Here is a 25,353-nt window from a genome sequence, read left to right as displayed (position 1 = left end):
GAAAAACAGCCTCCCCTCGCTGCCCGGCTTCACACGCCTCTACCTGCACGTTCCTCAAGCTAACGCAACAAACTCGAAGAGATTTCTATCTCCAACTGCCCTTTTTGAAATAAAAAGGTGGCGGTTTCTGGAACCAATTTGCTTTTTCCTCGCTCCCCGCCCCCCCAGCCCTTCGTGCTGACATAGCAGACTTATAAACACAAAAGATCAGTTCCTGGGGGTAAAAGTTCCTTTGCTTTTTGCTTCGAGCTAACAGACAAATCTTCAAAAAGGGAGGAAAAAAAATCCAAGTAGGAGAATTTACTTATTGCAGTTCTTATAACCACCAGAGATCTCTTCCCAGCTTTTCCAACACACTGAATTCAGGAGTTTACGCGCAGTAAAGTTGCCCCACACACACACACCCAAAAAAAGATAAATGTTTGGTTTTCGCTTAAGTGTCCAACTGGAGAGGGCTCCCAAATCGTGTCAGTTTTCTCCAGCTCTCAAGAACTTTTCTTTTTGTTCTTGAGAAATACGGTGGGGGTGGGAAATCAAGATAAAAAGCTGGATTTTTTTTTTTTAAACTAAGAAGAGAAGGGGCTAAGATAAACAAACAGTCCGCGATTTACAAGATAAAGCCCAGCAAGAGGGCTACCAAAAACATCCTGATATAATCGGTCCCAAAACATCGATAGGTCATTAGTAACCATGTCGAGCGCTTAAACATCTTTTAAAGCTTTTCCTTACTCTTTATTCCAGGCATGCTGGAAAGGCGACGCTCATTGTCCGCCGCTTTAAGCCCCGAGCACAGCGGGCAGGGGCTGGGGGAGGCGGCAGCGAGCGCTGGAAGCCCCCCGCGCCCCCCCCTCGCTCCGCCGCCCCCCCAAACACAGCCGTCACCGGCCGGGGGGGGGGGGGGGGAGGGGGAGAGAAGCGCCTCTCCCTTCGCCCCCCCACGCACCTGCTTTTGGGGCCAAAAGCGCCGTTTCCGAGGCTCTGCAGGGCCGCCCGCCCCGACGGGGGGCGGCAGGGACCCCCCCGGGGCACCGAGCCCCGCCGCCCCCGCCCTGCCGGGCCCCAAAAACCGAGCCCCGCCGCTCAGCCCCCGCAGCGGGCAGAGCCCCCCCTGGCCCCCCCCAGCTCCGGGGGCGTCCGTGGCCGCCAGGCCGGGGGGCTCGGCCCGCTCCCAGCCCCGCACCTACCGCCCGCCGGCGGCATTCCGCAGCTGCCTATTTATAACAGGGGAGCCACGGGGAGGAAAAAAAAAATACCAGGCAGCCTAATATAGCCGCAGCCTTCGGCACACCGAAACGCGAGCGCGAAGCCGAGCCCGGGGTGGGAAGGGGGCGGCGAAGGAGCCGGCGGCGGTCCCCTGCCGGCGCCGAGCCGCGCGGGGCGGGTGCGGAGCGGGTGCGGAGCGCGGGGCGCGGCGGCTGCAGGCGAGGAGCGGCGGCTGCGGGACGCTCTCGGTGCCGCCGGGCTGCCTCCAGGCGGGACGCGACACGCTCCCCAGATTCCGGACAAAAAAAAAAAGAAGAAAGAAAAAAAAAAAAAAGAAAAAAAAATTTAAAAAGCCACCACACGCTCGGGCAGCAGCCAAGCGTGCTGCGCGGCTGGAAAGGAGCAAACCACCACCGGCTCGAGCTCTGCGCTTGTGCAGCGCTCCGCGGGCTCTGTATTCCAAGCGGGGATATTTCTATTTCTCTCCGTCCGTAGAAAGCCGCCGCCAGCTCCCGGGCGGCTCCGGCGTCCGAGGCGCGGCCGGCGGCAGGTCCGCACGCAGCGGGCGCTCTTCGCGGCTCCCCCGGCCGCTCCGCTTCCGAGGCCAGAGAGCGCGGGGCGATATTTTCTAAATATATATATATTTTTTTTTTTTCTCTCGCTTTGCCTCTCTTTTTTTTTTTTTTTTTTTTTTTTTTTGCCACCGGGGGAGGGCGAGGCGGGCGCCCCCCCGCACCCCCCGCGCCCCCGTGCCGCACGTACTTGGGGTTGCCGGCGCTCCAGGAGACGGGCTCCAGGCTCTTGGCGAGCGGCGCGGCCAGGCGGCACAGGGCGAGCAGCACGCCCAGCAGCCACCGCCCGCCGCGGGGCCGCGCCATCGTCCCTCGGCGGCGGGACGGCACCGGGCGTCAGGCGCCCATGCCGCGGGGGCGGCTCCGCTCCTCAGCCCCGCATCGGCGCCGCGCCGCCCGCGGGCAGCGCCCCGACGGCGGCTCCGCTCCTCCGCGCTCCGTGCCGGCCCGGCCCCGCCGCTCTCCGGTCCGGTCCCGTCCGTTCCGTCCCGTGCCGTCCCCTCCGGCGTCCCGGCTCGCACAGCGCCGCCGCCCGCCGCGCCGCCCCTCTACTCCCCCCGGCAGGCAGCGGCGCGGCCAACCCGAGGCGGCGCGGCCAATCGCCGAGCGCCCCGACGGGGCCTTCGAGCCGCCGGCACGCCCCTCCCCGCCCCCCCCGTCGGTTCTTAAAGGGATCGGGCCCTCGGTGCTCCCCCCGCCCCCAGACGAAGCGGGCGGGGCGGGGGGACGGGGACGGGGCCGGGCCGTCGGGGCGCCGCCGGGCGGCGGCGCCCCGACGGCCCGGCCCCGTCCCCGTCCCCCCGCCCCGCCCCCGGGCTCAGCCGCGGTCCAATGGCGCCCCCTGGCGGCCGCGCACCGCCCGCTGATTGGCCCGAGTGCGGCGCCGAGATTTGCCGGCCTTTCCCACGCCCCTCGGGACGGCACCGCGCCGGGGTGGGAGCGCTCCGCCGCGGGGGTCGGGCTGTTCCCGAAAAGTGGGATTGATCCCAAAACGAGGAACTGCACCAAAACGAGGGATTGATCCCGAAACGAGGGATTGATCCCGAAACGAGGGATTGCCCCCAAAACGCGGAATTGCCCCCCAAAATGAGGAATTGGACCAAAATCAGGAATTGCCCCCAAAATGAGGAATTGGACCAAAATGAGGGATTGATCCCAAAATGAGGAATTGCCCCAAAATGTGGAGTTCCCCCCAAAACGCGGAATTGCCCACAAAATCAGGAATTGCCCCCAAAATGAGGAGGTCTTCCCAAAATGCAGAGTTCCCCACAAAATGAGGAATTGATCCCAAAATGCAGAATTGCCCCAAAATGTGGAGTTCCCCCCAAAATGCAGAATTGCCTCCAAAATGAGGAGGTCCCCCCAAAACGCAGAATTGCCCACAAAATCGGGAATTGCCCCCAAAATGAGGAATTGGACCAAAATGAGGAATTGCCCCAAAATGTGGAGTTCCCCCCAAAATGCGGAATTGCCTCCAAACTGTGGAATTGCCCCCAAAATGAGGAATTGCCCCCAAAATGAGGAGGTCTCCCCAAAACGAGGAATTGCCCACAAAATCAGGAATTGGACCAAAATGAGGGAATGATCCCAAAATGAGGAATTGCCCCAAACTGTGGAGTCCCCTCCAAAATGCGGAATTGCCCACAAAATCAGGAATTGCCCCCAAAATGAGGAGGTCTTCCCAAAATGCAGAGTTCCCCACAAAATGAGGAATTGATCCCAAAATGTGGAATTGCTCCCAAAATGAGGAATTGACCACAAAATGCGGAGTTCCCCCAAAAATGAGGAACTGCCCCCAAAATGAGGGATTGCCCCAATATACGGAATTGCCCCCCAATGCGGAACGCGCTGCCTGTGCAACAAGAGGTTTGTCTGCACAGAGAGAATTCACCAGCCTGCTCTCCCCTGTCTGGCTGCTCTTCTTTTTCCTTCGGTCCACACTCGCTAAGCCTCAGGGCTGCGTGTTTTAGCTGTGTCTCGAGGTGTGAGGTGACTTCATCAATGAGAAATCTGAAAGGAACTCGCATTGGGTGGTTGGACCGGATGATCTTGGAGGTCTTCTCCAACCTTAACAATTCAATATTCAGAAATGCACCTGGGATTGAACGTGAGACTCTTCACCACAGCCAGTTTACTTTCTACTCCAAACATCCTTTAAAAACTCCAAAGTTGCATCATTTTCTGTTAACACAATTAAAAAACTCCTTGGTTCACAACAACCTCAAATGCACTCAAGCCCATTACTTGTTTCTCATTTGGCTACTTGCGCATTTTTTTCCTCCAGCACCTCACATGGCACAACATTGCCATCAGATTTGGATCGAGCTTTATTAGGTTTCTGTGTTTAAAAAGAAATTAAAAACTGGAATGAAATGTGTTGTTAAATTGAAGCTGTGCAGATGCTTTCCCGAGAGCGTGAGTCTGCAGCACGGCCTTGTCCGAGCCGTTCCCTGGCTGCTTAAATTAGGTTATGCCGGGCATTTTACAGAGTTAGAGTCCCGAAGACAATGTCGGTTTGATTTAGGCTAAATGAATGAGTCTATCAATTGCTTTTCCAATGACACCTTAATTCAAAAGAGACAAAAAACCTCAAGGAAGGAGGAAAAAAATATTTTCAGTTTAGGTGGGAGGATTTAGAGCCTACCATAATGAATTACATTGCAACAACGGTAATTATTCCAAGCAAGCTGGCTGGGGAATTGAGAACCGCATTAGAGCGTCGGTGACTTCCCTCCTGCGCCTCCCATCGCTGCTTCCCGTCGGGAAGCCAAGCGCCAGGCAGGGAGCTGGCACGTCCCCGGCGGGGCGGTGGCACAGGGCGCTGCAGCCCCGATGCCCCCGGCCCGGCCAGCTGGCGGGCATCCCTGGGCGCCCCTGCCCAATAATCTCTGCAAATGACATCACGATTAGTTGCCATGGCGACGCCGGCTCTCACAGCACTCGGGCTCAGGTGGGAGACGGGGAGCCGAGGAATTCAGAAGCTGGAGGACGGCGTTTCCACGCCTCCCTCGCGCCAACGGGACCGCGGTGGACAGGCAGGGGACGAGGCAGAACAGCTCGGGAAGCTCCTCACCCCCTGCACTGGGCTCTGGCACCCACCACCCTCCTGGAGCCCTTCAGCCACACACACGGGACCTGGCACGGCACCCACACCGCGGTGCCACCGCTGCGCCCCCCTGGCCAATAGCTCCGGCAGTTCCCCCAGGGGCAGGCCTGTAGCGCGCAAAGGCACCTTGCGCTCGGCATTTCACGTGGGTTGTCTCAAGGGAAGCGGGGCACGGGGTCTGTTTGCAAAGAACCCTGGCATGCCGTGTTGTCTCTGCATCTCTGAGGTCTCCGTCACCTCAGACCAGACCGGTGGGGACCAGTTTGGTGCTGATCAGTGTCGGTGCATCCTGAGAATAGGGGAAAACAAAGCCATGCAAGTGGGGCGAGCGCCCCGAGCAGCGCAAGCGCCGGCTGTTGTGGGTACTCTTTACAAGCTTAAGATAGGCAATGTCAACAACAAGCATCCAAAGGTCAGCCAGTGCCTCTTTATCATGGATTAAAATGGTATGTACATACCTGACACACCAGTATAGCCGTATGCTTAAATGCTGTGTAAATATCCAGTTTAACTTCATGTTTGCATCATTTCTTCCCCTGTTGGAATTTCTCAGTGGACAATGGACACGGGGAAGACCAAATACTTCTGGCATGGGAAAGGTACCGGGGCTCAGGGAGAGGTTTTGCTCGTTGCAGCCTGCTGGTGTGGAGGGGTGGACGCCCGGCTGTGAGAACAGCAGAGCACCTTTCCAGGGTCACCTTACCATGGAGGGCACCCACCCATTAAGGTCACTCAGACACAAAATCCCGCTTTTCCAACCCGGACCAAGTAAGGAAATTTGTGATGCCAAACAAAGCTGATTCCTCAGAATTAATTGTTAAGAAATGAAAGCCACTAAACCCACTGAGAAATGGTTCCTAACCTCGTCTGTGCTGGTGACTACTGGCAACCAGTGAAACCAGTGAAATCAGACGGCCACGAGCGGCGCAGGCGGCAGGAGGAAGGGCTTGCTATTTTGGAGCGGGCGGAGGCAAGGATTTTTAGCAGTTGCCAGGAAGAACATTAGCTGGGCAGGTGCAGTGGAGGCAACGACACCCCATCCTTCTCCAAAAATCCCAGGCTTTGTGAGATCTCCTTGTGTTTTGACAAGTAGCTGGGAGAGGGAGAGAAGTTGCCAGGAAGCTGTCGCCTTGCCCATCCCTGCCTGTCACCCCCGGGAGCGACGGTAATTCAACTCTCCCTTCCCTTTTTCCTGCCTTTCTGCTTCTCCCCGGAGACACGGAGGGCCCCGAATCGAAACTGTGGGGTGAAATGCTGAAACAAAGGAAGAGCTGAAGCCCTGCTGCACTCACATGGGGAAGGGCAAAAGGGAGAGGGCGTGCGTGGAGCGTGTGTGTGCCGAGCGTGCGTGCATGGAGCATGTGCGCACGGCGAGAGGGTGCACAGCTCGGGCACACCTGCTAGCCAAAATTTGCACACTTTGCCACAGCAGCGAGAGATCAGAGGGCTCACGCTGCGCTGGACCGAGCCCCCCACCTGTCAGAAGGATTCACATGCCATCCATCAGGGAAAGCAGCGCTTATAAGATCCCATGCCAAGGGCACGTATGTGCACACAAGCGTGGGGGGCAAATATAAATACACATGCGGCCCAGACCCGGGCCCAGCTGTAAGAGGCATTCCTCCGTGGCACAGACACACAAACACACACGGAGAGCAGACCCGGAGGCAGGCACGCAGCGGGAGCGCTGCGCCGGGCTGCGCTGCGGATACAAAGGCGCGACGCGGGGCTTGGCCCGCGCTCCCCTGCTCTGGCAGCGAAGGGCTGCTCTCGCGGCCTTTGATGTCCTGAGCAGGGACAGCTGGCGGGCGTATTGGGTGTCACCGGGTGTCACGAGTACCGGGGAGCTTCAGCTCCTGCTCTGCAGCTCCCAGGACCGAAACGAGCCGCAGGAGGCTCCCGTGGGAGCTGAGGGGTCTCCAGCAGACCTGGTGCTTCTCCAGGGTGGTCGCGCGTGGCTGTGGGAGAAGAAAGGGCATCGCCCCTTGGATGTGCTCCGTGCATGCGGGCCTAGGGCTCGCCTTGCGCTGCAGCACCACGTGCACTCGCATGCCAGTGCTTCCTCTGCCCAAACACCGCATGCCCCTTCCGACCGGCGTCAGCCCGTCCCCACTGCTCCCTCCCCGCACGTGCACTCCAGCCTCTCGGCTTCCATCTCCCCCTTCTCTCCCCTCCCTTTAAACCTGATTTTAAAAACAATGCGATTCCTGGGAAGATTCACCTCCACCTGCCCCTTTTTTATTCCCCAAGCGTTTCGTTGTGCAGGGACAGGGCAGGACCCGAGTCACTTTGCCCCCTTGGTCAGGCCCAGCAGCACCCACATTCCTGCAGCCTTCCTGCAGCTCACCGCCCCCCGACACCCCCCTGCTGCAGTGTCTTGTCGTGCACAATCACACCCTCATCAAGTAACAATCTGCATCACAAAATGTATTCCACAGCCACTTCATATTTAAATTACCTGAGACATTTTAGAGCAAAAGAGTAATGGGATAAAACAGAGCAAAAGAAAAATTTAGGCTGAACACCAGGAAAAAGTGCTTAGTGCAGAAATCTGTTCGGCTGTGGGATGGCTCCCCCAGGGAAGCCGTTTGGAGTTATTTAAAACTCACCTAAATAAGAAGCGGTAGGGAATAAACTCCGTTTGTCCCACAGGCATGGCCACAGTGGGACCTGGTAGAGTTTCCCCCAAACTACTTTCTGTGATGAGACACGTGAGATAGGAGACCTCACGCAGCTGAACCCGTGCGGCACATTTATCCCGAATGCTTCGCGGTCCTCCCGTGGAGATGCACGGCCCCGTCCCTGAGCAGAGCCTTTCCAGAGAGAAACCACCACGCAGTGTGGGCCCTACTGTTGGTAGCAGGTGAATCGGGGCTGAAATTCGGGGTTAATCCAACCCTCTTCAAGAAAAAAAAAATAAAAAAGAAAAAGTGGATTTGTGAAATGCCAGGATACCGGCTGCATGGAGATTTCTGACAAGCCTTCTACCTATTAAATAGCAAAGAGCCAGGCAAAACGGGTGCCAGAAAGCTGACATTACCCTGCTAAACCAGAGGATCAAATTCAGAAATGAAGGTGATGTCAAGGATTTTCCTCCGCTGTGATTTATACCATCATTCTGGTGCTCAGGCTCCTGGAAACTTGCACCTTCTGCAGATGTGCCGGCTGATTAAAATGACGCAACTTAGTCACTAGCTGTGCAATATGATTTAAATTAAAAGCCCATATTCTAACCGAAAATCTGCTATGACTGCCTGCAGCCTTCTCACCGCCTCCCCTCTTCCTCCCGCATGTGTCCCATCCGCACGGGGCCGCAGGTGTGGGCGCTGCGGGAGCCCAGCCACAGCCCTTCGCGTGCTCCCCGCTCCAGCGCAGTTTTTCCAGCCCTGGGAAAAGGCAGCTCCCACCCGCTGCGGGTGCTGGGCCGGGGGAGAGGCAAGGTGCTGGCCGCAGGCGCTTGAGTTGTCGGGGTAAGGAGCGAGCCGGGGAACGCAGCAGCTCAGGGCGGTTGGGTTCCAGAAGGCACGTTTTATGGGGCTGAGCAGTCTGCTGCATAATGGTCTGGGGAAGGAAGTATTAAAATCTTTAACCAGTTTTCAGAGACGTGATAATGAAGGTGTTGTAAGCTACAATTGCCTGGAAGAAAAAATAAAAAAAAGGCAAGGAATACAATTTTTATCACTCCAGAAGTGGCCACTCATGGACTTGAGGTTTCAAAAAAAAAAATAAAATAATAATAATAAATGGATAAAAAAAAAAATCCCAGCAAGAAAAAGAAAATGTAAAAAAGGCGCCTGAACAAGGGTCTGGCCAGGGGCTCCGGGGGAAGAATGGTGGCAGAAAGCAGGAGCTCAGTGTGCAGCCGCAGGCACTGGGAAGTCAGGGAACCTGATTCAGGAAAGCACTTAGCATTGTCCCGAGTCCGGTCATTCACCGCTTTAATCAGGCACTCTAATGGAACTTGAGCACAGGCTTAATGCTTAAGCATCTTCAATAGAGCTGCTCTCTTTCATCGGGACCTCTGGGGAGGAAAGAATATTGGCTTAAATTAATGAGGCCTCAGAAATGGGTGAGAGATATTGAACTCGGTGCTTTGCCCCCTCTCGGGCGCGGGGTTGAGGCACAGAAGGCAGCAGCTGCTGCTCCCCGGCGCGGGCGGTGGGACGGGCAGGCATCCTAGGGCAAGAGAAACCTCTCCCCGTTTCCAGAGCTGGGAGCAGATTAATTCCGCTGGCTGTGCTCTAGAGGAGGGCAAGGCCAGCAGGGAGCAGAGCCTGTGGGAGGATCTGCGACCGCTGCCCTCCTGCACGGCCAGCCAGCATCCCCCGGGACGCTGAGCGGGGAAAGGGATGCTGAGCGCCCAGGAGGCAACCAAACACGAGCGGAACAAACGGGGGGGCCTGCCAGAAATGGATCGCCTTGCCTAAAGATTAATGTCAAGTGGTAGGGAGGTATTTTTAGCTCTTTTAACAAGATTGTAGAAAACGTAATGGGAATTGCTGGAGCTGGCTGGAGCACGAGCGGCCCTGAGCTGAGCGTGATGGGGTGGGGATGGGGGGGGCGAGGTGAGGACCTCCCCAGCTGGAGCGCGGCGAGGAGGTGGAGCCAGGAGGATCTCATGGGGTTCTGCGGGGGTCATTCGTTAACATCTTCCTTAATGACCTGGCAGAGCGCGTAAACAGCATGTTAATGATCTGGCAGAGAAGATAAGCAGCTTGTCAATGAAATTCCCGAGGATACGGCGAAGTGAGGGACCGTGCGGCTTTCCACAGTCGGGGCAACATGAAAGGGGCCTAAGTGGCTAGAAATATGCACAGGAAACTTAATGATATTGTTAGGGGAAAAAAAAATCTAATCTGATCTATCTGGGGCAAGTGATTAAAAACATGTCTGGGGTGGGGGAGGCGAGGAGACTGTCACAGCAAGAGCTGGCAGGCGGCAGCTTAGCCAGGGCTGCTGCTGAAGGCTTTAATATGCAGCTATGCCAGAGCTGGCTGCACGAGCTCTTCTCATCTACCTCTCCGAGGGAAAACACAGAGTGCATTTTCAGGTCACTGATCCACCAAAAGAAGGAAAAGCCCCAAAAAGGAGCAGAAGCTGGAGGAATGGTATGTAAGCTGAGATTTTCAAACACATGGATCTGTTTTCTTTGGACTGGTAATGGCTAAGGGAAGTCACAACAGCATGCAAATATCCCGCAAGGTTTTAACACCAAAGGAAAGATGATTGAGGGTGGCAGAAGAACAGAAGGCGACCTGAGGCCGTATCCTGCCCAGGGGGAAAAGGCCGGGGGCCTCAAGGCCGTGCTTCACAGCACGGCAGTGTTGTGCTGGGCACTTGGCTGCAGGTGGTGGTGCCTGGGGCTTTGTGCCATGCCCAGAGCTCACAGCAGCCCGTGCCCTCATCCCGCTGTCCCTGCTGCGTCCTGGCACCACGGCGGGTGTCTGCCATGCAGTTGGGAGAGGCTGGCTGGACGGTGTGCACAGCCACGTAGTCACGCTGCCACAGCAGGAGGAGATGGGCTGGAAGGGACGAATTTTTCTCCCCTCTCCCCCTGGGCAACCCCCAGGCAGGCTGGGACGGGGCAGGGTCCCCGCAGCAAGCTCAGCGCACACGTACCCGCACAAGCGCCCCGACCGCCTCGGTGATCTCACGTGAATGAGCTAAGAGCTGGCCGGGTCCTGCCAGGATTTACATGGGAGGCTCCAGAGAGTCTGTGTGTACTCAAAACCCTCCTGCGAGAGCCGCAGCGCTCTCCCCGCGGGGCGGAGGAGCGGGGCTCCCTTTCCTGCTTCCCCACCCTGCGCTGCCAGCTCCGGCTTGCTGGCAGCCCTCCTGCGCCGGGCGGCCCACGCGGCCTCCCTGCCCCGCCGGCTCCATCCCCTGCTGCCCCGGGCCAGAAAGCCCCTGAATCCTGCACCCTGCACCCTGGGGTCCTGCACCCTGTGGACCTGCACCCTGCACCCTGCAGCTCTGTAACCCTGCGGCCCTACAGCCTGCGCCCTATATCTCTGTGCCCCTACATCTCTGCACCCCTGCACTCCGCGGCCTATCCTCCCCCCTTCCATGGGTCAGGAGGGGACCCCAATTTCACCCACTGCACCACGGGGATGAAATCCTCCCATCGAGGCAGTGTGGTGTCCCAGAGCCTGTTTGGGCCGCTGCTCCATGCCCCATCACAGGGTGTGTGCCACGAGTTTCATCCCCACAGCCCGTCTGCCCGCTCACCGGGGAGCGCTGGCTCACGGCACGGAGCAGGACGGGGCAAAAGGCGGAAAGAGGAAACTGCAGGAAAGATGTTTTATCTCAGCAATCGCCAAGAGGGATAAACTGACATCATGAGTAGTTGCACAGCAGCATTTCTTTTGTGGGGCTGGTAATTTGTGACACCGAACATCACTGAAAATATCTTAATTAATGTTTATTTTGATGGCTGTGTAGGTTTGGGGTGACGTGTCCCTGAGTCTGGAATGGGGAAGGGGGCAGGGTGGCAGGAAAAAAAGCAGATTTTTTTGACTTGCTGCCCAGAACCACAAAAATGCCTTTTAAAGACTCACTCCCTCGCCCTAACAGGCTCATCGGGAGAGGAGAGGAGATCACGGAAAGAAGGGAGATAGAAAGATAGAAATTCAGAGGAAGGGGGAGAGGGGCAAAGACATGGGAAGGAGACAGACAAACACACACTGAGCAATTTGCATGTTTTATGAGTCTTTGATTTCAATGTATTTACAACCCCAGTGCTAACACCCCGGTGGGAAGTTCTGGAGATTACTGTATTTACCCTCTATTTCTCTTTACATCTTTATCGAGCGATCTGTCTGTCTCGCCTCCAGCCAGTCGTTTTAACAAGCTGCATCTCGGGGAGGGACCGGCCCCATCGTGAGGAGCCCCTGCTCCTGTCTCCGGGAGCGGTTCCCAGGAGTGCACGCAGCCGGCGCTGCCCTGGCCGGGGTGCACGGGGTGGCTGCTCACAGCCAGCACCCATGGGTGCCCCGGCTGCCCCGGCCCTGCTCCGGGCCTGCGGGTGGAGGAGGCTGTGCCCCTGGAAACATGGAGATAACCTCAGGAAGCAGCGCAGCTCTTGAGGTCTTTGGTTTTTTTCTCGAGGTGCCTCATCTCTCTGCTGCTGTTGGCGGTTTTCCCCAGCTCCAAGGATGCGCCACAGCACTCCTGTGGGCAGGCTGGGTGGCTTCTGGTGGAGAGGTGGGTTTGTTCCGCAGAGGGAAAGGAGAGGCTGAGGGCAGCACTTTCAGTCCCTGAAGTGAGACAGACAAGGCTGCCTGCCCCTGCTGCCTCCTTGGCGATTGCACCCTGCCCTGCTCAGCGGCTCAGGCCGTGCCCTTCCCAGCACTGACACCAGCTTGTCTTTTTCTCCTATTTCTTTCCCCTTTCTCCTTCTCTTTGAGCCATTTTCTCCCTGCATTCCCTCCAAAAGAACCGAGTTCCCTAGCATGCCATGGCCAAACGAATGGGCAGAGACGGCAGCTCCCGTTCAGACAGCAACGCGCAGCCAGCCACTTTTTTTTTCCATTTGACATTTGAAATAGTGACATCCAAATTCTGTACAGCTCCGTGCAGGAAATGTCTTTTCTACCAAGGACAACTCTGCTGGGAGAGCCAATTTTCTGCAGGAATTTCGAGATCGGCTGGAGATCTGTCATCTCTCCGGAGAGCCCCCGTCACCCAGACACAAGTGTTTGCTGCGCAAAGAGCAATCGGCTCGCACCGGGCGTAGCAGCAACATCATCCCAGAAATCACGCCGTGACCCCAATTAGCACTCCGGAGGAGAGATAATAAGCGCTTTTTCTAATGCCCTTTTCAGCGTGTTTGGTTAGCATGAATCTTATGATCTGCCCCCATCAGTCAGCGCGCACCCGTAAGTCAGCTATTATTCCCCGACCCTCTGAGCGTGCTGAGTTGTGATCAAGGGAAGATTTCCGAAGGATTTGGCTTCCTTTTGCGCTTGGATTTCCCCCAGATAAGCATGATTTCTCTCAGATTCAGACACCCCCACGCACACACAAAGGAAGGATCTGCCAAGAGAAATCAGAGGGTAGCTCTGCGCCTGGAAGTGGTTCCTCCCTGGCTGGCAGGGGGCTCGGAGCAGCGTTTTGCAGTTTGAACCATGAAATCTCGCTCCAATTGGCTGCAAATCCCCCAGCATCATTTCCATGCCTTAATTGGGCAAGCGATGCTCTTCATATCAGATCTTCAGTGCAAGCGCTAACTAGTGCCTACAAGTCCAACGGCTCTTCGGTGAATAATAAGGAATATTCAAGGAAAATTTTGTACTTTTTCTCATCTCGTTTCTGCCAGGAAACTCATTTTGGGGGATACCTGTGGGAAGCGAAAGCAGCTGAAGCAAAGGCAGCTCACAAGCACAGGCAGTGCTTGCATGACTATTCATGGGCAATCTTCGGAGTATTTGCCTAAATGCGAAGCAGATTTGGAGGAAAAATAGGAAACCTGCAACCCTCTGAAAGCTGGCGCCAGGGGAGCAGCGCGACAAGCCTTTGCCTACGACTTCTTGCCATAGCTCTGCCTCTGCGAAGACTAATCATGGCACTAAAGGAAGCTTCTCTGCGAGCTCATTCAGCTCATTTATACCGTGCTTTTTTTTTTTTTTCCCCTGACATTATTTAAATCTTGTTCCTTAATAACTCTACAACTAAAAGCAATTAAGGAGTTCAGTGAGCAGCATCAATTTCAGCTGTGCCTCTAAAGCATGTCCAGCCGAGATAAGCTGTCGCTCGCAGGCGGCGGGAGGGCAGGCAGAGACCGGGGGGGCACCGGGGGGGCCATGGGGGCCATGCTGCCCCCAGCCCCAGCCGCTTCCTTAGGGCAGCCCTGCTGAGGATGTCTCTCCCCCAGGCCGTCACCCGCTGCATCTCCCCTCGCCCACCCATGTCTGTGGTCCCAGGGGTTGCTCCACCTCCCCCCCCCCAAGGTTTGCAGGCCCCTCAGCAAGGCGGGGGCCGTGGGGGTGCAGCCCCTTCCCCCTGCCCACATACCCTGTGACCAGAAGGTGCTGCTTCCTATGCATTTTTTTTTAAACATCATTTATTCCCAACGAATGATGTTTAAAACAAAATGCATAGAGAAAAGCCAATTTTTTGTCAGTGGAGCAGCAGACCCGAAGCAGCTGTATCTGCGAGGCAGACGACAATTGCCAGCAGTAAGCTCCCAAGCAGGGGTTCGGTGACAAACAGGGACAATTCACCTCTTGGGGAGCCCACTAAAAAGCTGGGCCATCCAACAGCCCAAAGGGCAAAGCTGTGGGGACCTGGGTGCCAGGGACGGGTGGCCAGGAGGGGTCCCCTTGCCTGTCACCCCCTGCCCCCATGCCGCCAGCTGGTACGGATGCAGCCAGGTGCCCAGGCACCAGCACAGCCCCGGTGAGGCTTTCTCCTGCCCACTGCCTCTCCTGGACCCAGGTACAGGAGGCCCAGTGGGTTCAGAGCACCCGGAAAGCTCTTTCAGCCCAAACTGCTTTACACCCTCCCTAACAAAGGGCTTTTGCTTCCATCTCAGCAGCAATAAATGCCGAGGCAGGAGAGGTAACCTCTTCCCACAGCATTTTAATGAAGAAAACACCCACTGAGATGGAAACGGCAGCCGCGGCTCGCTGCCTGGCGGTCTTCCTTCCACCTTGGGCTCACCGCCTGCCCCGGCCACACAAGGAGGCATGGGCACACATGAAACAACGCCCGTGCATCCAAGTGTCCCCAAAGCAGGGCGAAGCCACACGTGGCACGGGCTGGCACAGGTTAGAGGGGCACGGCCACGAGGGCACCGGGCGGCAGCAGTGAGGGAAGGGGGAGGGAATCTGCATAAATTAGCAGGAGGCAATTTTGCGCTCCTCTGCTAATCACCCACTGCACACGCCGCTCCACAAAGCTAATAACAAAGCAGGGTGGTTTTAGTCCGTAAGCATGCTTAAACAAAGTAGAGATACTGGGCTTTTAATGTCAACATGTCCTTAATTACCAGGAGCAGGTACTTGATCCGGATAAGCGAATGCCAGCTCCCCGGGAAGCAGGCTGCCTGCAACCCAGGCAGGAGCAGCCCCACCACGGTGCCAAGAGCTCGGGGCCGGTTCCTGCCCTCCATCCCCTGGGCTCGCAGCCTCCCCTGGCCCCACTCCTTCAGACGGCACCAGCCCGGGCTGCTTTAAGTCTGCAGCTCCGTCCCTGTCCCCATTATCCCGGCATCGTTCCCGGCTGCTGCCATCCACACCGCAGCAAAGCCCTCCTTGTCCTTGCAGTGTCACCATTGCTGATCAGAAACTGTGCTGAGCCTTATTTCCCCTGGGGCTCCAGTCCTTCGAGATCCCATCCCATCCCATCCCATCCCATCCCATCCTCTGAGCTCCCGCAGGCTTTGCCAGCCGGGGCACATCTCACCCAGCTGCCCCCGTTTATGTCCCCGCTGCCTTTCCTCCACAAGCAGCCAGCAGCTCCCGTGCCATCTTTGTGTTTTGTCTGCAAAAGAATCGAGTAAAAATGGGAGTGATTTATTGAAATCTTTTGATTTTCAGTGAAAAAAAAAAAAAAAGTATTTTTGGTCTCAGAGATGTAGTTTACAGCTGGGGAAAGTATGAAATGGGTGTAAGTGAAAGAAAAATTGGGAAAAAAAATTAAAAATGGCTGAAAGCCCAAATATCTGTTGGAAAACCATTGCTGGGAAGTTCTGAAAGCCCCACTTCACCAGGCAGATAGAAGCTGCCCCACACTTGGCAGCCTCTTAGGGGAAGCAGCTTCACCCTTGCAGAAAGCGGCCCCAGGAGAGGGGCTGGGTGGGCACCCGCCTGACCCACGGGGGAATTTTGTCCTGCTGCACCTGGAGTCACCCAGCTCCTAGTGCCAATGATAAGAAAACCAGAACTGAATTAAAAGCACTTGGGCACAAGCCTGAGCCACCCTCGGCTCCTTCCACCCAGGTGAGGAGGGAAGCTGAGAGCCGAGAAGAAGCCGCGTCCCTCTGCCCTCGCGTCCATCCCGCCTGCAGCATTGCACCCAGGGGGGCTCTGCTCCGGGTCCGGATCTGTCCCCACGCCATCCCCACAGCATTTTCCGTGATCCAAGGGGACAGCCCGGCTGTCTGCACGGCTCCCAGCCTTCCCAGGGCCCCGGGGCTCCCGCAGCCCCGAGATGTGGCTCCCGCGGGGGAGCCCAGACGGATGAGGTTCGCTTCTGTCAAAACATTTCAGAAAAATAGTCATAAAGCATGGCCAGGCTTCAAAACAAGTTAAAACAGAGCCGCCAAGGTCTGGTCACCTCATAAACCACAGATAAAGCCAGAAAGGCCTCGCGAAAGCAGGTTTGATCTTCCTCCCTTCCTGTATCTCTTTCATAAACATCTTGGGGAGCCACAGGAGAAGAATCTTATTGATGAAGTCCGAAAACTAACATCCTATGGGTGCTGGGAGAGCCCCGCTCGCTATCCCACACTTAATCTTGTCTGTCCATGGCAGGGCCGACCTCGGCAGGCTCTGCCAGCGCGGCACACCGCTGCCCATCCCGCCCCGGTCCTCCTGTTTATGTTAGCCCAGTTCCTGCCTAGCTCCTCACTCGAGGAGAGGGAAAAAGAAAAAAAACAATAATAATAAAATAAAAAACGCCCTTTAGCCTCCCTCCATGCTGTCTGACCTTGCGGGGTGTTGGCCAAAGGAGCGGGTAGCGTGGACACCAGGGGAAGCATCTCAGGGGTTTTTGTCGAGCCCACAGTGCCTTTCCAAAGCCCCCCTCACCTCCTGGTGCTCTCGTGCTCATGAAGTCAGAGCTTCCAGAGTCCAGCCCAGCTCCTGGCACCGAAGGACGGCTGAGAAATGTAACGACAGGGCATGACAGGGCGGCAAAATGGCAGACAGCCTCGCCGTTCAGAACTGTAAAGTGATGGACATGAAAAGCTTCGCCCGCGCTGTCCATGCACAGAGACAGGCTCTGTCCCGGCAATTACTGTTCTTTAAAGAGATCCTGGAGACGTTGCAGAGCTCTTTGAAGGCATCCTTTCAGTGATTAGCCAGAGTCAGAAAAGGCAAGTGGGATATGAAGGGCTCTCGGAGACAGAAGAGAGAACAAAAGAGGAAACGTCATTATTCCTCCGTCTGGGGCTGAGGAGCTCCTGCAGTTCGGCCCCAGCTGACCCATGAAACGGGCGGAGGAGAGGGTGCAGAAAATCGTTGCAACAGGGATCAAAGGTTCAGGAAAGCATCCGTACGGAGTTAAAACGGACTGGGTCCCGTCTGCCTGGAGAAGATGAAGAGGCAAATAACTGAAAATTACAGAGGCTTGCAGAAGCGTGAATAGGAGAAGTGACGAAGAGCTCCTCGGGTGGCAGCTTTAAAACAAACAAGCAGAAATGCTTGTGGCTTCGGTGGGCTTGGGGCTCATCCCCGCAGGAGTCTCCCCCTGGGCAGCCCTACCCCTGGCACCAGGCAGAACCGGGAGGGCTCCTGACAAACCTCTTTGTCCTTGTTCAGAGCCAGCCCGCGGACACGGCGCCGGGGCTTGGCCGTGCTGAGGCTCACACCGACCCCGGCCCAGCTGCCTTCCCGGCCGAGCCCTTTGATGTGCGGTGTCCATCCGAGCACGGCCGTCAAACAACACGTGGGGGCTGCGAGATGAGAGGGCCCTGTCCCAGCAGCTCGGCTGTCCGGGAAGGATGGAGAGCTCACAAGTGAGGAAAGAAAACCGAAGGAGATCAAGCACCACGTCTGAGCCCTTCACCTGGAGCCCCTTGGGAAGCGACTGGAGCTTTCTGGGGACCCAGACGTCAGTGCTCTCTAGGGGTTTTTTTCTAGGGCAGACTGTGAGTTCGGGGAGCGGGTGTTCCTCATAAATCCTTCGTCCAGCTCCTTCCTTGCAAAGCCCCACTTTTGTCTAGGAATTTTCCAGCTCCTTCTAGGAAATCCTCAGTCTAAATCCTTTCTATGATGTTCACAGGTTGTTCTTTGCCTTGTGTCTAGCACTTTTCCAGGAATATTCAAGGGCTTCATGGGACTTCTCCAATCAGGAACACTCCAAGGAGTGCCCCAGAGCTTCATTCACCTTCATCCATCTCAACCTTCTCAGGAATTTTCCAGGCTTCCAGGGAGTTTTCTGGTATTTCCTTATCTACAACCCACCCAGGAGCATCCCTTCGCATTTCAAGAAGCCCACAAGTGCTCTCAAGAAATTCCTCTGTCTAGAATCTTCCTATTAAATTCTCCAAATGCTTTTCAGACATTTCCCCACTGAGGAAATCCTTGTTCTAGGGCTTTCCCCAGACTCTTCCACTGTTTCCCAGAAGTTGCACAGCCGCAGACCTTCCTAGGACTTTTCCTGCTGATTTCTAACCATTTTCTTTGTGCTTTCTAGAACTTTTCCACCCGCACTTCAGCAACACCCCCAAAGTTTCAAGGAACTCCCCCAATGCTTTCTAAGAGTTTGCCCCCCGCTCTGGAGGAGTCTCCCCAAGCCCCCTGGTTCCTGTCTCATGCCCGCCGGGGTGCCAGCAAACCCGCACATCCCTCCCAGCGTGGAGGAACCAAAAATCCCCAAAACTCGGTGCGCTCCCAGGACCTCCCCACGAGTCCCCACCGCCTGTGCCGGGGCAGCGCAGCCCAAGGTCCCTGCTTGGTGGCAGGAGGCCGATCTGTCACTGTCACACCAAGCTGTCCTGTGGGGTGGGAGCCGCGTTTCTGCTCCTTCCCTCATCCGTCAGCGCCAATTAGCGGGGCACACATGGGCGGCAGGCACAGGGGTGCAGCCGGCAGCCGGAGCTGTCACGGGGCACTTGTGGACAGATGTGAGGAGAGAAGGGAAAAGCAAAGTTGTGACAAAGGTGAGATAAATCACGGGGCTACGCACCTGGCTTACTGCTGAACATCTCCCACCCGGGGCCTGCTGCTCTCACTACTGCCCTGCGGGGTCACCATGGTCAGACCCCGCTGAGGTCCCCAGAGGCACAGCGGGGTTTTGGGGTACAACCAGAGGCAGCTGTGAGCACTCAGGGCTCCTCACAAGCCCTCCTCCCCGAAGATCTGGGAGCCTGAAGCTGGGATCCTGGTCCCACGAAGTCAGCAACAACTGAGCAAGCACCCCCTTGCTGCGCAGCTTGGCACCAGGAGCTGTGGGGCGAGCAGCCCCCTGGGGGAGCTGGGGGCACCCAAGGGTCCTGGCACCCACCCTGGTGCAGGGTGACCTGCAGGCTCTGCACAATGCACAGAGGAAGAGTGGGGCTGGAAGAAGCAGGGGCAGGAAAAGCCGGGTGCTGCTCACCCTGCACCAGCTCTGGGGAGCCCCCACGGGTGCAGGCAGGATCCTGCCACCGTCCCCCCCCGGCACACCCTGCCTGGCTGCTGACTCACGCCGGGCGGGATGGGCACGTTCCTTCTGCAAACATTTTCTGAAATGAACTAGCCAAGGCCGTATTTACTCTGTTTATCTTTCTGGCATTATTTATTTCCTACCTGTCGATTACAGGCCGGGGTCAGCCAGCGCTGAATGGGTCGCCTGGGCTGCGTTGGCTTTTGGCAGGGCAGGATGCGAAGTGTGGCTGCGGTGTGCAGCGAGGAAGAGGAGGCGAAGAGGAAGGCTGGGCTGTGGTGACAAGGGGAGACAGAACCAGCTCCGGGTCTCCTGGGAGGCACCTGGTGGTGTGCCGAGCGGCTTAGAGAGGAGCCGGGGGATTTGTGTCCTGTTTCTTGCTTAATTCCCCTGATATCCGATCCCCGGGAGCGGGGCCGGGGGGGGCGACAGTCGCTGGTGGCCACCTGGCCCTGCACCATTTAGGAAAGCGGATGGCTAATGAAGCTGAGATCGCCTTGCTGCTTAATGAAGGCCATTTTCTCTCCAAATCCTTTCTAATTCCTCGCAGATATTAATTATAGCTTATTGTCCCCAGGCCTCGGGAGCGGCAGCTTCCCGCCGTCCCAGGCCGAGCGCCTTCCCGGGGGCCCCATTTGCAGCCAGCACTCCCCGGGCTAAATAAATCCCCGGCCTAATGCGCCGACTTAAATTAGATTTGGGCCCTCCACCTCCTCTCCGCCACTTTCTTCTCATTTCCCTAAATACGTATCACAGAGAAAACAGGAGGGATTTGGAGAGGCAGATTTGGCCGCCTCCTCCAGCGCTGCGGATACGAGGCCAGCCTTGCAGAGGCGTGCCAGGGGCAGGATGCTGCCCTGCTGTCCCCACCGTCACCCTGGTGTCTCACAGCCCCGGCAGTGCAGAGGTCGGGCTGTCTGTCTGCACGTCTGTCCCACCACGAGCACAGCCTGAGGCTTGAGCAGGGTGGGCTGTGCCCCCTCCCAGCGCAGCGAAGCTCGGCGTGGGCAGCTCGCGGGGGCTGCGGCGCGGCGGTGAGCTCAGAAGGGGTTTGCGCTGACCTTTCGGCTGAATTCCACTTTAATGAAAAGGCAGCTTCACCGGAGGGACGGGAGCGAGCTCTCAGCCCATCTGCAAACAGATCGCTCCCCTGGGCCCTGAGCGTCCTGCATAGACAGCTCTGGGGCACAGCAGCTCTCCCCAGCCAGTGCATGGCTCCTGCGATGCTGCCCAAAACGGGTGCACCCAAGGGTGCTGGAAGCACTTCATGCTGCAGGTGGCCACTGGCCGAGCATGCCCGACCGGTACGGCCACCATGCACGGGACGGTTGCAGAGATCCAAGGAGAGGAGCCCCGATGCTGAGTGGCAGCCCCTGGATTGCTTTGGACAAGCCCCCAGACCCCCACAGGGGCTCTGCACAGTCCTGCTGCCTGCAGCCCCTGCTCAGAGCCATCCTGCTGCGGGGCACAGCGCGGGATTGAGCAGCTCAGGGCTGCTGGCGTGGAGGTGTGGGTGCTGTCAGCGCGCCTGGCCGGCACAGGCTGTTATTGCAGATCCCCTTCCCAGAGCAAACAGGAAGACCCCCGGGCAGCGCCCTTTGCCCGGCGCCGCTGACCTGTGAGCAACACCTCGCTGCTCCCCAGCTCCGGCCACGCTCCGCAGCGAGCCGCAGGCTGCAGAGCCCCCGGCAGTGATTCATGGCCGGCCTCGCCTGCAGAGCCCCTCCGCACCACGGCCACACCTGGCCGGGTCAGGGCTGGGGAGGGGGCTGCCCCCCGGGGGCAGGAAGGCATGAATCAGAGCTTCAGAAACGCTCCGAGGGATGCGCGGGGGGTGGGGGAGCCCACAGGGCTGGGGGGGTCCTGCCTGGGGACTGGGTGCCTCAGCCGTGCCAAGAGCACTGAGCAAGCCAGGGTGGGAGCACGGTCCCATTACGGGTGCATGGCCCCAGCGTGGGTGCACAGCCCCATTATGGGTGCACGGTCCCATTACGGGTGCACGGCCCCAGCGTGGGGGACGCCAGCACCCAGGCATTGCCACAGACCCCCCCTGGGCTCAAAGGCACCCGTGCTCTCTGCTCCCTCCCCCTGGGGAGCGCTTTCATTCCGTTTGGGGTTTTAGTTTCGTGTTTTCCCTTCTGTTAATGTTTGCTCCGCTCGGTCCCCGGGGTGGGAGGGCAGCCAGAGGTGCTCCCTGCCACCCCCAGGGCTGGGGGGGTGCAGGAGGCCCCCTCCCCATCCTCCCTCCCCTCGCGCTCGGGGTCAGGGTGAGCCCCAGCGCCCCCCACCCAGCAGACACCGCTGGTGCTCGGGCACAGCCTTCCAAGCAGCGCTGCTTCCTTCGCACCCAGGTTTTCCCAGGTCCCAGCTGGTTTCTGCCAGGTTTCGGGCGGCTTTCCTGCCAGCCTGCCCCCCGCCCCCCCCCATGGCTGCACCCTGTCCCAGCTGGTGGCAGCAGCTGAGGTTCGCCCCGGGGTGCAGCCCTTGGGCTCCCATGGGTGCGCCCAGCCGGCCGCCCCCTCACCACATCCCCCCGAGCCCGCCTGACCCCTCATTGCTCATTAACCAGCTCGTGTACCGAGGAATAATGAGTCATAAATCACACCTGCAGCCTGCCCGGACTTTACCCACCAGCCCTGCTGCGCTGGGAAGTCCCCGACCCGCGGCACCCACCCGACCCCGCTCCTTGGGCCTGCCTTGGTTTTTTTTTTTTTTTTTTTTTTTTTTTTTTTTTTTTTTTTTTTTTTAGGCTCTGCCCTAATCTTGGAGCAAACAGGCGCTGGAGATAAGGCAGCCGAGCGACCCGCCGAGCCCTCCGGCCCTCTGTTTTCCTTTCGCCCTGCCCTGGCGCGGAGCCACCCAGGTGTTTGCTGCGGGATCGGCCCTACGGCAGCGGGGTGCCGCAGCGGGCAAAGTCTCCCGGGGCAGACGGGAAGCGCGGCCGCAGCCCTTGGCGCCCAGCCGCCACCCGGTTCTCCTCCGAAACCCTGCTCTGTGCTCCCTGCACCCCCCGCGTGCCCTTGGCTGCTGTCCTGAGCTCTTCCCCCCGGGCTGCACCAGGTGACGGTGGCCAGCCGCCTGGGACTGAGGGGGATTTTGGGGCCACGGGGAATACAAGGAGGAACTTCCTGGCTTCCATCCTGGGTGATAAAATCGCTTTCTTCCCTTCCCGTGCCTGACGTCTGCTGCAGGGCACGCGGCCTGCCCGCAGCCACTGGCATGTCAGGCTCATGAAGCCGGGGAACAGCCGTGCCTGCCTGCCCTGCGCTCCCACACGGCTCCGGCAGGGCTCCCCGGTCAAATAAAGGGGTGGTGGAGCGGCTGCAGGACGGCCAGTGCCTCCCCCACGTGTAGGAAAGACGGAAAACTGTGTGTTTTCAATGTCTCCTGTAGAAACCGGGGGGGAAAGGGGGAAGCTGGACAACAGAAATTCATTTACTGATATGTAATATAGAGGGAAAAAATAAAAATTCCTCCCAACATTTTTATTTTCAAATTCTTTCTCTCCCCACACAGTTTCCACGTCCAGACCGACAAAAAGGCTGTCCCAACACCAGCACCCCCCTGGCTTGGCACTGCGCGTGGCAGTCCCGCAGAGGACGGACTCGGTTCCCATCTGGATGCCCCAAAGTCCCGTCCCTGTGCCCCCGGCCTTGCGCACGGAGCCCTCGCGCTCCCTTTGAGCCTCCCCCTCCGAGCCTCCTCCCGAGATGCGCCTCTGCTGGGCCGCCTGAAGGACATCACCCGGCAGATGCTCAGCGGGAAGGGAGCGCTGGGTGGCTTCAGATGTGTTCGTGGGAGTGACCTGCCTTTGATCGGGACCTTTGCTGCCCCGGCTCTTTCCTCCCCAGTGCTCAGCAGCAGGGCTCTCCGCACCCGGGGGTGCTGAATTCACCCAGGCTGGGGCTTAGCAGCCCTGCCAGCCCTCTGCTGGGGTGTCCCGCGGGGTCCCACAGCCCTTACGCAGGTGGCACTTGTGCACCAGGAGCAGCTCCGCGCTGCAGGTGACAGCCCAGTGGCACATCTACTCTCCCCCCCCATAACACCTAACAGAAATGGGTGGCACTGCGCTTCGGGCTTTGCGCTCAGGACCACAGCAGCAGCCCCATGTCACTGGGATGGGCTCAGCACGGGGGGGGGGGGGGGCCGAGCGAGGGGGAATTCCTCCAGGAGCCCCGGGGACAGGAGGAGCCGCATCTCCCCCCATCCCCGTTTGCACCCCCGGGGGCTGGGAGGCCGTCAGCAGCGGGCAGAAGGACGGCTGCGCTAAATCGTGCGTCCCCGCCACACAGGCTGCTCCGCTCCTCGCCACTGCCTGGCCCAGCCCCGCGCATCCTCCCGGCCACCCCCTCCCAGCCGGGGCTGCGCAAACGCTTCCAGACACGGTTCAGGACGCCGGGGTCTTCCCTGGCCCCCCGCCACGAAGATGGGAAAACAAGACCCTGGCCTGGCTCTGCTTTACCCCGCCACGTCCAGCACCGGGTTATCAAGCGGACCAGTGGGACAGGATGCGGCCCGTGGCATCAGCACCCTGCCTGCTGCCCTGCTGCTCGCAGCACCTGTGGGTAAGGTGGTCCCCAAAATGCAGCAGGGGCTCTGCCCCCAGCTCCCAGCACCCTGCCAGCTCCGGCTGCCAGCGGCGATGCCGGCTCCATCCGTCCTCCTGCCAGCCCTGCACAGGCACCGCTCCGGGCACCCAGGAGCAATCACTGCGCAAACGCCTCTTTCAGCTTCCTCTTCAGCACGAAAAATCCCTTTTCCAGAGGTGCCTCGTGAAGCTCCTCCAGCCTTCGGGTTCACCTCTGTGTGTAGCAGGAATTTGTCCCATGATTAATCTTTGCAGGAATCCTCTGCAGATCCGCTTTGCGCTGGGAGGGGACATTTCAGCCATTGCCCCGAATTTCTCTGGATTAGCAATTAAGACATCTTTTCTCACTTTAAATCCAATGGAGGGAACTTCTGCTAGAGCCATTACTGCCTTCACACAGCCTCGCTCTTTGTATGGCAGAGATTTCCTCTACGGTATTTTCTCAAATCTTTCACTAAGGTGTCTTTTTTTTAGGGACCACAAGCTTAATTAAAACATTTGTTAAAACCTTAGCACCTGGTAATGCCTCGAAGGCTTTGCAATCCCTCTCTGAGAGTCCTGGGGGCAGAACACCAAATGGCTCCCACGTTGCCTTGAGATGAATCAAGAGGAAGAGTTGTGTTCCCCAGCTCGCGGCGTGTCCCCCCCAACACTCCCTGACCCTCGGTGCCCCCCCCCAGGGCTCCCCACCCCTGGCCAGCCACCACCACCAGCCCGAGCTATAGGGCAGGATGTGGGGAGCCAGAGCTCAGTGACTGAAATAGGGACGTGGGGAAGGGGAAAAGAGGAGCTGAGGACAGTCGAAACGTGCTCTCCCAGTGTTTTCATAAGCTTTTGTTTCAGTCGTGAAGACCATTTATTTCTTAATAAGTTTTCCTACAATTAGATTTAATTTCAGGATGTTTGAGAGAGAAAAAGCTAAACATTCAGTAATTTGGACAGCTTTTCTCTTTTTTTTTTTTTGCAGCGGAAAAAAAAAAAATCGCAGTTCATGACAAAGTTGATGAATCGGCATTTCTAATAGAAAATTCTGTTCCTTGGACAGTTCCCAGCCTGATGTATTTAGTTTAGCAGCTGAGCTGCTTCATCCTTCTGGGCTCTCGGAAAAGGCTGCCTGTCCTCGGCGCTCGCTGGCTCTCCAGTTATTTTGGGAGCCCTCATCGGAGGCGGCGGCTCCCTCTCCCCCGCGCGGCAGGGCCCTGTCGCAGCTGCACGCTCTGCAGAAGCCTGGGGAGGAGGAATCACCCCCGCCCTCTGCCGTGCCCTTCCCTCCTTGGTTTTGCTCTTACTGCCTCTGGGTTTCTCGTGACTGCCCAAATCCTCCTGCAGGATTTCTCCCTCTGATGTGCTGGAGCGCTTTGTTCCGTACCCTCGCCTCAGCCTCCCGGCATCCCCCTGCATCCCCCGTACAAGTGACCTGCTGCAGCTTCTCCTGCCTTCGGGCAAGCTGGGCTCCTTGATGTGAAAGAAGCCTTTTAGCTGCCTCCCCGCGGGCCCCTGCCCTCTGCCTCGCCAGCCGAGCCGTGCCAGCCGCTGCCGGGCTCCCCCCGTCCTCCCTGCCCGAGGGCTCTGCC

General features: G+C 57.9%; 1 protein-coding gene across 1 annotated transcript in view; it reads right to left on the bottom strand.

Annotated features, from left to right (window-relative positions):
• The window catches only part of EFNB1 (ephrin B1), a 55,820-nt gene extending 53,510 nt beyond the window's left edge, over positions 1-2,310 (bottom strand). Inside the window, exon 1 of the mRNA XM_035541899.2 lies at positions 1,966-2,310. Within this exon, the coding sequence (XP_035397792.1) occupies positions 1,966-2,081 (116 nt within the window). The 5' untranslated portion in view covers positions 2,082-2,310. The remainder of the gene's footprint in view (positions 1-1,965) is intronic.
• Positions 2,311-25,353: the final 23,043 nt, after the last annotated feature.

Source organism: Cygnus atratus, chromosome 13, assembly GCF_013377495.2.
Source record: "Cygnus atratus isolate AKBS03 ecotype Queensland, Australia chromosome 13, CAtr_DNAZoo_HiC_assembly, whole genome shotgun sequence".
Classification (NCBI taxonomy): domain Eukaryota; kingdom Metazoa; phylum Chordata; class Aves; order Anseriformes; family Anatidae; genus Cygnus; species Cygnus atratus.
Note: the sequence above shows the minus strand (reverse complement) of the source record. Positions and strands in the feature narration are given on the sequence as shown.